This window comes from Medicago truncatula, chromosome 4, assembly GCF_003473485.1.
Source record: "Medicago truncatula cultivar Jemalong A17 chromosome 4, MtrunA17r5.0-ANR, whole genome shotgun sequence".
Classification (NCBI taxonomy): Eukaryota; Viridiplantae; Streptophyta; class Magnoliopsida; order Fabales; family Fabaceae; genus Medicago; species Medicago truncatula.
Window position 1 is genome coordinate 48,240,507 of NC_053045.1, and position 12,291 is coordinate 48,252,797.

The 12,291-nt window shown below is 30.3% G+C and overlaps 1 protein-coding gene across 1 annotated transcript; it reads left to right on the forward strand.

Annotated features, from left to right (window-relative positions):
* The first annotated feature begins 10,837 nt into the window (after positions 1-10,837).
* Positions 10,838-11,786, forward strand: LOC11407277 (EPIDERMAL PATTERNING FACTOR-like protein 2). Its single transcript, XM_003608526.3, has 3 exons — positions 10,838-11,160; positions 11,262-11,296; positions 11,377-11,786. The coding sequence occupies exons 1-3, from the start codon at positions 11,076-11,078 to the stop codon at positions 11,620-11,622; spliced, it is 366 nt and encodes a 121-aa protein (XP_003608574.1). The 5' UTR covers positions 10,838-11,075; the 3' UTR covers positions 11,623-11,786.
* Positions 11,787-12,291: the final 505 nt, after the last annotated feature.

Consider the following 12,291-nt stretch of genomic DNA (forward strand, 5'->3'; position numbering starts at 1 on the left):
TAAGGGAAAGGAAAAAGAAGAGAATAATAAATCAGTTCATTGTCCAATTAAAATGGAAGATGTTAAAACATATAACATTGCTTTCTATACAGCTAAGGGTTTGCCGTCATTTGGACCTACCTAAACAGTTTGTCTTGTCCTCTGCTTGGCCCCTTTTATTTTTATCATCCTCTGTTTGCCCAATCATTTTCTGGGCGTGTGCTTCCTATATATAATTATATTTATTTATATAAAATAATTTGAGTAAATATGAAAAGTATTTAATGTGAGGAATGTGACACATATTGCTAAACACTATGACCAACGAAAAGTTGAGTCGAATAAAATTCATTTAGAGATGTTCAAAATCGAATCGGCACAATAAAAATCATAAACCGAACCAACTCAAATCGACAACCCAAAAAAAACGTGTTTGGTTTGGTTGTGTTTGAGGCGCTTTTCACTCAACTGCTCATTCAACTCAACAAACTTTCTTCTTCTACTTTTTCCAATTAACTTTATGTAATCTTTTTCAATTCATTTAAAAAAAAAAAAAAAACTAATTTGTATCTTGAAGACCGCCTCTCCTCCAACTCGACCGTCTCTCTTCCATAGTCTTTCTACCTCTATTTGATTTGGAGTTGAATCTTTATGCTTATTTATTTTTGAAGTTAGGCTATACTTGGATGACCTTTTGTTTATGTTTAATTGTTGCAACTTAGTTAATCGTTGCAAATTTTGTAATGGGAGTTAATTGTTGCTAAAAAGTTTAATTTTGAAACATGTGAAGCTACCTAAACAATGAAAGTTGATCTTGAATAGGGTTGAAAGATTTATTTTGGAGGTTGATGACGTAATGGTACAGCTTGTGGAGCTGCCTAAAAATTCTAATGTAATTGGTTTCAAGTGAAATATTAAGGAGTCGAATGATATTAGGGGGGTTGAAGATTTAAAGATAAATCTTATGGGGTTACAAACTATAGTTTGATGCAAGTATAGTCACAAATGACTAGAGAAGAATAACCAGACCTAAAAACTTGCGGGAGTTATCAATAGTAGTTGGATGCAAATGGAGATTAGTACCTAGATCAAGGTTCAAGTGGGGGTTGGACTTGACTTGTCTCCTGAAAAGTAGTTTCAAGATGGAGAGAGCAGCATATTGGTTGATGCGTAAATTGTCATCACCACTTATTTGAAAGGAAGATAGAGAATTTTGAACTGTGTCATATAAACCAAGTTTTCGGTATTCTGCCGCTTTGTGCTAGGCGCCAGCCAGTCACAGAAGTAGACATTTCCCCAGACTTCCATTTTGCGTCGTATGCCCACTATAGAGAGCCTGGTGTGATTTCGTAAGTCTGGTGTATAAAACATTAGGTATTTTTTTTTGTATGTTTTTTTAATCTATAGTGAGGACCAAAAGGGACGACTCTTAGCTCAAGAGTTTGTGTCTTTTATGTGAGATTCTAGAGTTAAGAAACATATTCTAAACATCTTGAGTAGTGATATTTTATTGGAGGGAGGATCAAAACCTTTCTCTTTGTTTTTTTTAGGGGTTATCAAGTGAGGGATTGCTCTTGGAAAACAATGGCCAATTGGAGATAATTTCAAGTTCACTTTTGTAACTAACTTGTTTTTTAAAAAGAAAGGAAAATGGTAGAAATTATGGTTTGTTCTTAGAGAAATTTTGAAGTTAATTTCTTGTATCTATTGTAAAACTCGTTGATTATAGATTGAAGAGCTATTTTCCATCCGGCGTAAGTAAATTTTGCCCGAATTCAGTAAACAATTTAGATGTATTGGTTCCTTGTGCATACTTTCTTTAGATTTGCATTACACATAAGTTCTAAAATTTGTTCTTGGTTGAATATATTGTTGCTTAAATTGTTTAATTTTAATTTTCATTGTAATTTGTTTCACTTTCATGTTGAAACCCTTTGACACTTTGGATTACTTATTCCACTGATCATTTCTTAAATTAATTTTTCCCAGTTTTCTTTTCTTTTTTGGTGTTACATTTTGATACTTTCACATGTAAACTTCAAATTCTGAATAATATTTGGAAGTGTAAATGTACTGTGTAATTATATTAGTGGGTACATTGATTTACGACAATCGTACGTACATTTCAGCTGAGAGGCCTAACAATGCTACGAACGATCTTTGCTGTTATCTTTAGTTTTCCTTTACCTAAATTGAGGGTCCTGTAGTTTAAGGGGAGACCATTAATTCATAATTATTTGATGAGCCATGTACTGTGGACAGCTGAGGGAGGTTGATTGATCACGAACGGGGTTGAATTAGCAACTACATCCAACAGTGGGACCTACTAATTGGTCCAAGTCAGAATCAAGAAAGTAGTAACAAAAATAACTACTATTGATTATTGAATAATTTGATTTGACTCCCAGTAATGCTAATTAAGTTTCTTACTGGAATTTTCATGTATGTATTTCAGTGGGAGAGTAAATTATTTACCATTTGGATTAAAAAGGTTCATGGAATGCCATCATATTCACTTTTTAAACATAATCATATTATTTCATTGTTAAAAAAGTGTGAAATACAAAGATAGCACTGCTATACAGCACGACAAAGTCAGCACACGAGAGCCACACGAACATACAATTTGTTTATAGTATATATTAAAAAACAATGTTATCAAAGCAATAACATATAGAACCGACGTTCCAATGAACTATATATACAAAAGCAATAGTATATATTAAAAAACAATGCTACCAAAGGAATGGTGGGTATAACATGTACAGAAGTTGATTTGGACCTTGAATGAAGTGTTTTCTCATAAGAAATATACAGAGGAGGCAAAATTTGTCATTTGTGTCAAATCAAAATTAGGAAAAAAATAGGAAGTGGTAATTACAAACTTGTTGTGTAAATATGACGACAAATTTTGTCGTGTATTTTAGCATTTTGTATACATCTCCAAAAATGACGTTCGAAAGACATGCTACCACACCACTTCAACGCCAACAAGTTCATCGCATCGCCTCTCCCTGATCAGAACCAAGGGAAAAGACTAGTCAGAATAAATTTTAACGACATAGTCTAAAATGATCTCTAATGAAATAACCCATTGATAGCTCGCAGTTTCGAGTGGAAATAAAAACTAAAACTTTATACCTCAAGAGAAAGAAAAAAAGTGTCCATGAACAAACTATTTAATTAAAAGATAAAAGTATAATCTCATTTAGTTACTTCTTGTATTGTTTATTTTTCACCAAATAAGCATACTCATTCTAAGAATTTTGTAGTGCAGTGGCTTTGAAGTTTTAGCTTGGGTATTCAACAATATAAATAAAGTAAAAAAAAATAGAAATAGAAATTTATTTTGTGGCAATTAAAAAAATATTTAACTCGATTTTTTTTTTAGATTTAATTTATATTCATTGATAATGTACATTCATTCAATCAAATTTCAAAATGCATTATGATGCCCTTTTTTTAAGTTGGTTCTCAGTTCTCATCTTTCAAAAGAAATATATAGTTGGCTCTCAAGATATCTGCATGGTGTGACTAGATTGAATAAACATAAAACAAATAATTCAAAAAGATAAGATGCATATTTTATTTATTTATTTATATGGACGATAGGGAAGTGTTGTGCCGACAAAATTTAGGTTCTCTTAAGTACAGTGTTGCTCTTGCAATTGCACACCACCACTAATAATGCATATTCTCCCTGGTACCTTTTTATAGCAATTTTATGAGAAAAATTGTTTTTGTTTAATTATCCTTTTCAAAATCTTAGTTTTATATAATCTATTTTTCAAAATACTCTAACTACTTTATCAAGTATTTGTATATTTTAATACTAGGTAAATGTTTGTGTTATCACATAGTTTTGTTATAGATATCGTTGTTTGGTTAAGCGTTATTAAAATATAAAATTAATAATATATATTTGATTAATCAAGGAAACCTAACATAGGTTTTAGAAAATTGCTGATGACAGATGTTGTTTGGCTGAGATATACATGTAAAATATCAAAGTATCCATCGACAGTTAACTGTCGAGGAAAAATAAAACCGGCTGCAGTTAACTACCGAAAAAAACAAATAAGGAAATAATTGACTCAATTTTAATGGCGAAAATGATATGGTATCATTTATCTGATGACCATGAATTTTGATATTTAATGGCACGTAAGACAAAATTGTGTGTATCAATTGTTAACACTGTTACATATGATTTTATTTTATTTCGTGTTTTCATCTTTTTCACTGTATTCTTGTTGATTGGTGTAGCTTTACTTGCTTGTAACCAAAAAATTTGAGGAAAAATGTGGGTAGGACAAGGATATCTCTCTTGGAAAACTAGTACTATTTACTAAAATTGACGTTAATTTGTATGATAATATTATATTAAAATGTATAATTACAATGTAAGTATGAAAATATTTTAAGAGAAAATGATATTTCGACTAGTATGCAAAGTTATTTTTAGTTATTTTAACATTTTTTAGCTTGCTTGTTTCAAAAATATATCTTTTAGCTTGCTTTGATTAACTTAAAAAAACTGATATACCAGCGTTGACGGAATTCGAAATAAAATATATTGATACACACAATTGATACACTCAATTTTGTCTTAAGTGCCATTAAATATCAAAATTCATGGTCCTCAGATAAATGATACCATATCATTTTCCCTATTAAAATTGAGTCAATTATTTCCTTTTTTGTTTTCCTCGGCAGTTAACTACAGCCGGTTTTATTTTTCCTCAGCAGTTAACTATTGAAGGGTATTTTCGTCTTTTACATGTGTTTCTCAGCCAAACAACATGTGTATACAACAATTTTCTAGGTTTTAACATATATGGTTAAGTCAATGTTTGATTGTCCGGTGAGATAGCAAAACGTGAGTTTATTTCTTCAAAATCAATTTTATTGTGTTTGGTTCTCTTCACCTTTTTGCAGCAAGCATACATTTTGCTTTTGAGAATCAATTTTGGATGAAGCTCCATTTCATAGCTTCTTGAAATCAATTCTCTCACTGTGGGTTTGGCTTCCATCAAATTCTCTTTTTTGCCCTTTAATTTCATTATTATCTTTCACATACATGTTAGCTCTTCTTTTCAGACACATGTCAAAATCCATTTTGGTCTATTCTAATACAAAATATCCAAACTCTAGTTTTCATAAAAATCACGTCTGTTTTGAAGGTATACAAACATAAATCACTTTAAATTTAATTCACTTTTAACCAAAATTAATTTTATCAAAATCAATTCTAACACACACTAAAATTTTACAACATAAGCAATAGAGGACATGATTTTATCCAACAGCTAGACACTTTAGACGTAACTTTTTATGAGAAATGATATTTGTACAATCATTTTATTACAATTTTTTGACAACTTTCTCTCTCATGCTCACATTATTTTCTTATTATCTCTCTCTCTATTGTTTTAGACCAATGAGGAGAGAGAAAATGAAAGTTGTCATCAAAGTTGTCTCAAATTGTACATATATCACTACTCATTTTTTATGGTTACTATCGGTAGGTTTCTTTTGGTTATACACTTTACACGGATAAGGTAAATAATAAGTTTGATGCAAAATATATTAAGAATTAAAATTACAGTAAGAAAATTATTGATTATTTTTTAAATATATGAAGTAATAATAGTATAAATTAAATTAGTGCAATATATAAGATTGAAAACCAACAAGCAACATAATAATGCAACATATCCTTTCAAAAAAAATAAAATAATGCAATATATAATACAAATAAAAGAATAAATAAGTATAAATAATATTTACTTTTGCAGTTCGGTTTAGTTTGATTTTGAGAAAGTGATATAAAATTTGATCCGATCCTAGCAATTTTTACAACAACATCCTAACGCTTCCAAAAATATTTGATTTTTTGCGATTTTTCAATATTTTTGGACCGATTTGCAGTTTTATTTTGGTCTGATCTGGATTTGAACATCCCTAGCCATAACACAAAAATTTATCATTAAAATTCATTTTTTTTAGTTAATAGTTTAGGGGTCAAAAATTCATTTTTTTTAAAGTGAATAAATGAATATTTGAGGTTCGAACTTCGATCTATGCAATATTTTAAAATGGCCTTATCAACTAAGATAAATTCACTAGCACTTAAAATTCCTTTTTTATAAACATAAACTTTGTTTGTTGGAATATTTTGTTAAAAAAATGGAGAGATGAAGAGATACGATAACATTGAAAAATGCAAATGAAAAGTTGAATCTTGGACCGACTTGGTTTATCCATTTTGAATCTTTTCCCTTCAATTTTCCCGTGTATGTGGTTTATTTGCCTTTGTTGTGTGGATTCCAAACTTCATTATCTTCTAGCTCAAGAAAAATCTTCAATATTCAATAAAGAAATATCATGTCCATGATTTTCTTCTAAAACGATGTTAACACTCTTGTCTGTTTATTGATAATTTTGGAGTGCATAGAACCCACGAGCCAACATAAATTTTATTAGGAGAGACAACCAAGTTGTAGAAAAATAGTTCAAAATTGACTTTTACTTACTAACAAATGAGTGATTTTAGTTTGCACCACGAAATAGATTGGTCCAACATAAAGCCATATTTTTCACCATTGAATTCATATAATCCTCACACTACTAATACTCCCTCTGCAATTGATTGTTTCTCCCTTTCCTCTACCACATCTCTCCTTCACAACCTTCTTCCTCAACCCTCCTCCGTCGCGCTGAGTTCCGACCACCGTACTATTGAAAGCTAAACTAATAGCCTTTCAACTTTCTCATAATAGATTAAAATAGATATTATTATTATAGATATCATAATAAGTTATGTGTTTGTTAAAATAATAGCCTTTTAACTTTCTCACTTCATTCATTTCAGATGATCCAAATTTTATACAAAAGCTCACCAATGACACATTAGCAATGGAATTGGAAAAAGATAATACGTAAGATCACCTAATAGGCATGTATTTTTTTACCGATAGGAAAAGATTTATAGATACAACCCAATGAAGACACTTTTTTTGGTTAAATTCCTTTTTTGAAGATGAAACAAGAGAAGAAAAAATTGTGTTAATCGGATAAGAAAATAATAAAAAGAATACAATATAAAATTTAAACAAATATGGCTCACTTTTCTGACATTGACACAAAAGGGATTCCAAACTGTATAAATATGTGTCACACAGTATCCATTTTGTTTTTCTATCTAAAGTCTCAACATAAATCTATGTCTTCCAAAGGAATAAAAGAGGGTGAATTAATAATAAAATAATATGATCCTCTCATTCTTTATCAACTATACCAAATTCATGTTTGTTTGTTTTGTTCACTTCAATTGAAAGCAACACCAAACCAACCAGCTTATATGGCTGGAATTGGGATATCGTTTTCTCATCAATGTTTTTTTTCAATCTTTGAGAAAGATTGAAGAGCTATTTTAGTTTTGTGCCCTAATTTTTGCTATAAAGTGGTTAATATTTTTGGCCACTTTTATAACATCATGAAGACATGTTTTTCTTTGGACTTTTGAGGTCTGCCTGAATTAAACATTATAAGTATGTTTGGATAAGATAATTTTTTAGGGAATGTAATTTTAGAGGATAACTGAAATTTCTCAATGTAAAATTAAAAAATATAATGAATAATTATACTTATAATAAAACTACATAATTCTTTAAAAAATACAATGAAATACTTAACTTTTAGGTGTCATTTGAAATTTTCTAAATTTAACTTGAATAAAATACTTCATAAATTTCCATCATTTTGAAAATTCTGTAAATTATTATCCAAACAATGAAATTCACCTCAAAGTATTTGAATTCCATCAAAACATTCCCTCATCCAAACACAGTCTAATTTTTCCACTTTTCTTTCTCACAACCGAGATACGGTGAAGAAGAAGAAATCAATCCCCTTGCCTCTCCCTTTTCAATTTTATTGAGATTTTACTACTACGAGAAAGCAGCAACCAGTTTATTTTAACTTGGAATTTCTTAAAGCAAAGGAAGTAATAAACCCAACAAAGGAAGAATATTGCTGTTCACACTTCAATGTTTGCTAAGAAACACCAGTCTTTTACGAAAATAACCCCATCAGCAATTAACTATCGATGCACATAAATTATGCAACATGATGGGGTCCGTCGGTAATTAACTGCGGATGGGGTTATTTTCGTAAAATACTGGTGTTTCTTAGCAAACATTGAAGTGTGAACAACAATATTCAAAATGGAAAGGAAATAAAAAGGCTTAAGCCCACAAATGAAAGAAGAAGGAAAAGGCCCGATAACGGTTGAAAATTCCAGCTTCCTTGCTTCTACTTAAGCCCACTCCAAGAAATTGCTCCGTGTTGGAAACTTTTTCTTTTAGTCGTAAATTGTTTCTAATGATCAATCGAAACAATTACAGGTGCAACAACTAGAGGAGCATCAACCGGGGATGTACAACAAGTTGAGGAGCATCCAACACTTCCACATCGTCGAAAAGGAATATTAACTTTCGATGGGGGATCCTACACTTTGGCATTGCCGGAATCATCCAAAACTTCAGGTGAAACAGTCGGCAACATAACACGAGGTTCAATGTTAGGTGCCAAAGTAAGGAGGGCACCAATGGAAGCATCCATAATTGAAACAGTGTAAAATCATGTTCATGGAAATTGGATAGTTTTCTACACTGGCATGGTTCAGAATATATAATTCGAATTACATTGTTAAAATTTTGGACTTCAAAATCCGAACAAAGCCAGCACATATGTGGCGACATGATTGAAAGGAAAGCGCTTAGAAATCGAACGAGGAAGGTTTTGTAGCAACATTACCTTTATTCATAAGAAAATGATGTTGTTGACGCACCTTGATGACCAGACTGCTACTCCAAATTGCATTTCGCCTAAAATGGTGTGTTTTTAGAGGTGTAGAAAGTGTTTGGTGATAAAGGTAATGCGCTTTTGTCAGGTTTTGGTCAAACTTTATAGACAATTGCTTTTTTAAAATCATAAACTTCCTAAAAACACAAGTAAAATACTAACATACCTCCAGCGGTAGTTAACTATTGCTGACTTATAACTAGAAAACCCGACAACAGTTAACTACCGCTGAGTTTTTTAGTCATTTACTTGTATTTCCAAGATATATTGGATATTAGAAAAGCAACAATCAACTTTATACATAGGGAGGTTTCAGATTCTAAATTCCAAAACATTTCCTACCTTTTAAAAGCTAGGTTTCCATAACACATAAGTAGGCCCAAAACTAACCTTTCGTATTATATGTCCAGAAAAAGTTTAACAAGTTTTAGATTGTATATTTTGAAAGGTTTTACTGTAGGTCTAGTCAAGTATGAGCAAGATTAGTCTAATTGTATTTGCTACTGACTTGCATTCAATTTTTACACTGTTCAGATTACACAAGCCGAAAACAGTTTAAATAAACAAGGGTAATTTCATAAAAGAAATTAGGGCGCGCGAGAAACATTTATTATCACTTATATTTGAGTTTATGTTATCATAATATAACAACAATTTGATATAATGTGCCTTGCGAGGCTAGTTTAGTAAATAGGGACTTCACATCATTAAAAGGATTTTTGTGGTTAAATTATTAATAATCAAATGAGGAAATTTAAATTTAACAAATAAACTTAAGTTGAATTCAACTTACGAGAACAATTTGCTTCAGGCGGTGGGTATAATAAGAGATACAAACATGTTGTTTGAGAAAATCTTTTAATCTTAACCATTCATTGTAATCTAAAGGTTGACAATTTTTTTTTTTTTTTTTTTTGAGGGGGAGGTTGACAATTGTTATTTTTCATTATCCTCACCTATAAATAAAACTATATATCAAGCATTGATGAATATTTCATGAGGAATTATATTAACCGAATATCTACGACAGAAAATGATTTTGTAGGCATTGAAGGACAACAAGGTGAGTTTTAAAACATATTAAAGATAGGTGGAGATCTTTTGAATAATATACTTGTAGTTTTTGTTTTTTTTTTTTCTTTTCTGAAATTGTGATCACATCACATGGCAATCAAAACGTGGGCAAACAATCCAGAGAAATAACACAATAATTAAACTTTTTATATTTTATTTTCGAGTACTAAAAAATGTTACCATTTACTCAAAATTGATCCTTAGTCGGTAGCAATAGCTACATGAAAGTGAAAAATATCTAATATTTATATCGATAATTATAAACAGAAATTTTAAAAATTAATGTTTGTAATTTATAACATTAACGCAATAAAATAATCAGTTAGACGAAAATTCGATGAAAATAAATTCTTTAGACAAATTACATCAAACAAAAAGAGAGAAGAAGGTGCCGTGATAAGGTGGAAGGATCACTCAAATAAAATCTTTATACAAGAAACAGAAAATGGGTACAACCCATTCCAATTCCAGCTATATAACATAAAACCCAAAATAATATTTTAATGTCTGTGTAATAATGTGTGTGTGTATACATACTAGTAAAAAATATAATAACGTGTGTATATAAATGCAAGAAGTTCTTTCAAAAAAAATATAATACAAGAAATAAACTTGACCCAAAAAAATACAAGAAATGAAGAAGTGAAAATACATGCATGTCCGTTAGTGGTGAACTTGTCCCTTTCATTTGTGTCGTTTTGCTGTTTCTGGTTCTCTTTGTCTTTCATTTTATCTACTTGGTCCTTCTCAGGGTTCTTATTATTCTTCTTTTTCTTTCAAGCAATTATTAATATTTAATATTAAATAAAAAAATATTTACTTAGGGCTCAGTTCCCGAAGTACAAGTGTTTTCCTTTTCAGTGCTCCATATTTTTCTCATTTGTCTTTTATATGTTCCATCACTTCAACATTCACATATCTCATCTCAACTCAATAATAATATTTACTATATTGCTTCTTCTAGAGTTCTTATACTCTTGTCATTCATTCAGATTTTGTTTATTACTCCTTCAGTTACTAAATCCACTTTGTCTTTATATATCTACTCTCTTCCTTTAACCCTTCATTTTTTAATCCTTATAATTGGAACAAAAAAATTTCATATTCTTTTGATTCAGTTTCTCACCACTATTACAAATTTTCTCCTCCAAAAAATGGGGTTTGATCATCATGTCATTTGCATTTCTCTTTTCTTTTTGGTAATTTCAAGCTGGATCCTGCAAGGGTTAGTTACTGAAGGTAAATCACTATTTTTTTTTTTTTTATTACTGCTAAGTGTTATTAACCAAGAAGAATTCAAATTGAACTCATAATGTTATATTATGTCTATGTTCTAACAGGTAGAAAGATTCACAAACAAAGTGGTTTTCAACAGGTAAATTATCTCTTCCATGTTAAATTTTTGTTAAGAATTAAAAGTACTAATTTTAACATGAATGATGATGATTATTGCAGACAGTAAGTGAGGAGAAGATGATATTGAGGGCACAAATAGGGTCAAGACCTCCAAAATGTGATAGAAGGTGTAGGTCATGTGGACACTGTGAGGCTATTCAGGTGCCTACAAATCCTCAAGTGCAGAATGTAAAGATAAACTCTTCAAAGTTCTCTTCAATTGCTTATTCTAGAGGAAATTATAATTCCAATTACAAGCCCATGAGTTGGAAATGCAAATGTGGGAACCTCATTTTCAACCCCTGAAAATAATTATTTTATTTTATAGCACTTTAGTTCTTCTATATATATATATATAATCAAGTATAGCAATTTGTCAATTTTGTATATGATTAATTGATTATACACCTTAATTTTTGTGTGGGGGATAGCCATTTTTGTTTTACCTTTTAATCTCCTCAATGTGTGAGTTAAGCCTTATTAATTGTATTATGAAGTACTACTAATCAATTCATTGTCCCTACATGTTATCCTTCATATAGCTTCTAATTTTATGCAATATATTATTATTATTATTATTATTATTATTATTATTATTATTATAAGATGAAAGTGATTTCACCTATTAAATTATTCATGATTGATAAAAATAGTTTGTAGTCAGTACTTTATGGCCTGCAATATGCAATGAGAGGAAGCAACAGCTAAAAAACAATGGACACGCTAACTTTTGATTGTCCTGTATTTTCTTCTTTTATACTTCCCTCCAAAATGTGAAAGAGACTCATTACTACTTGTTCTGACCAGAGTACATATTGATATTGCACTACTTCATACCCTTGAATTGGAATATCATAATAGTAGTATGAAATTAAATTAATAGTAGTAACATGAAATTAGAATGGGTCATGGAACGATGTTTTATGACTCTTATCCGACTCAAATTAGTCATTTGTTAACTGCTGATTAAGAAGG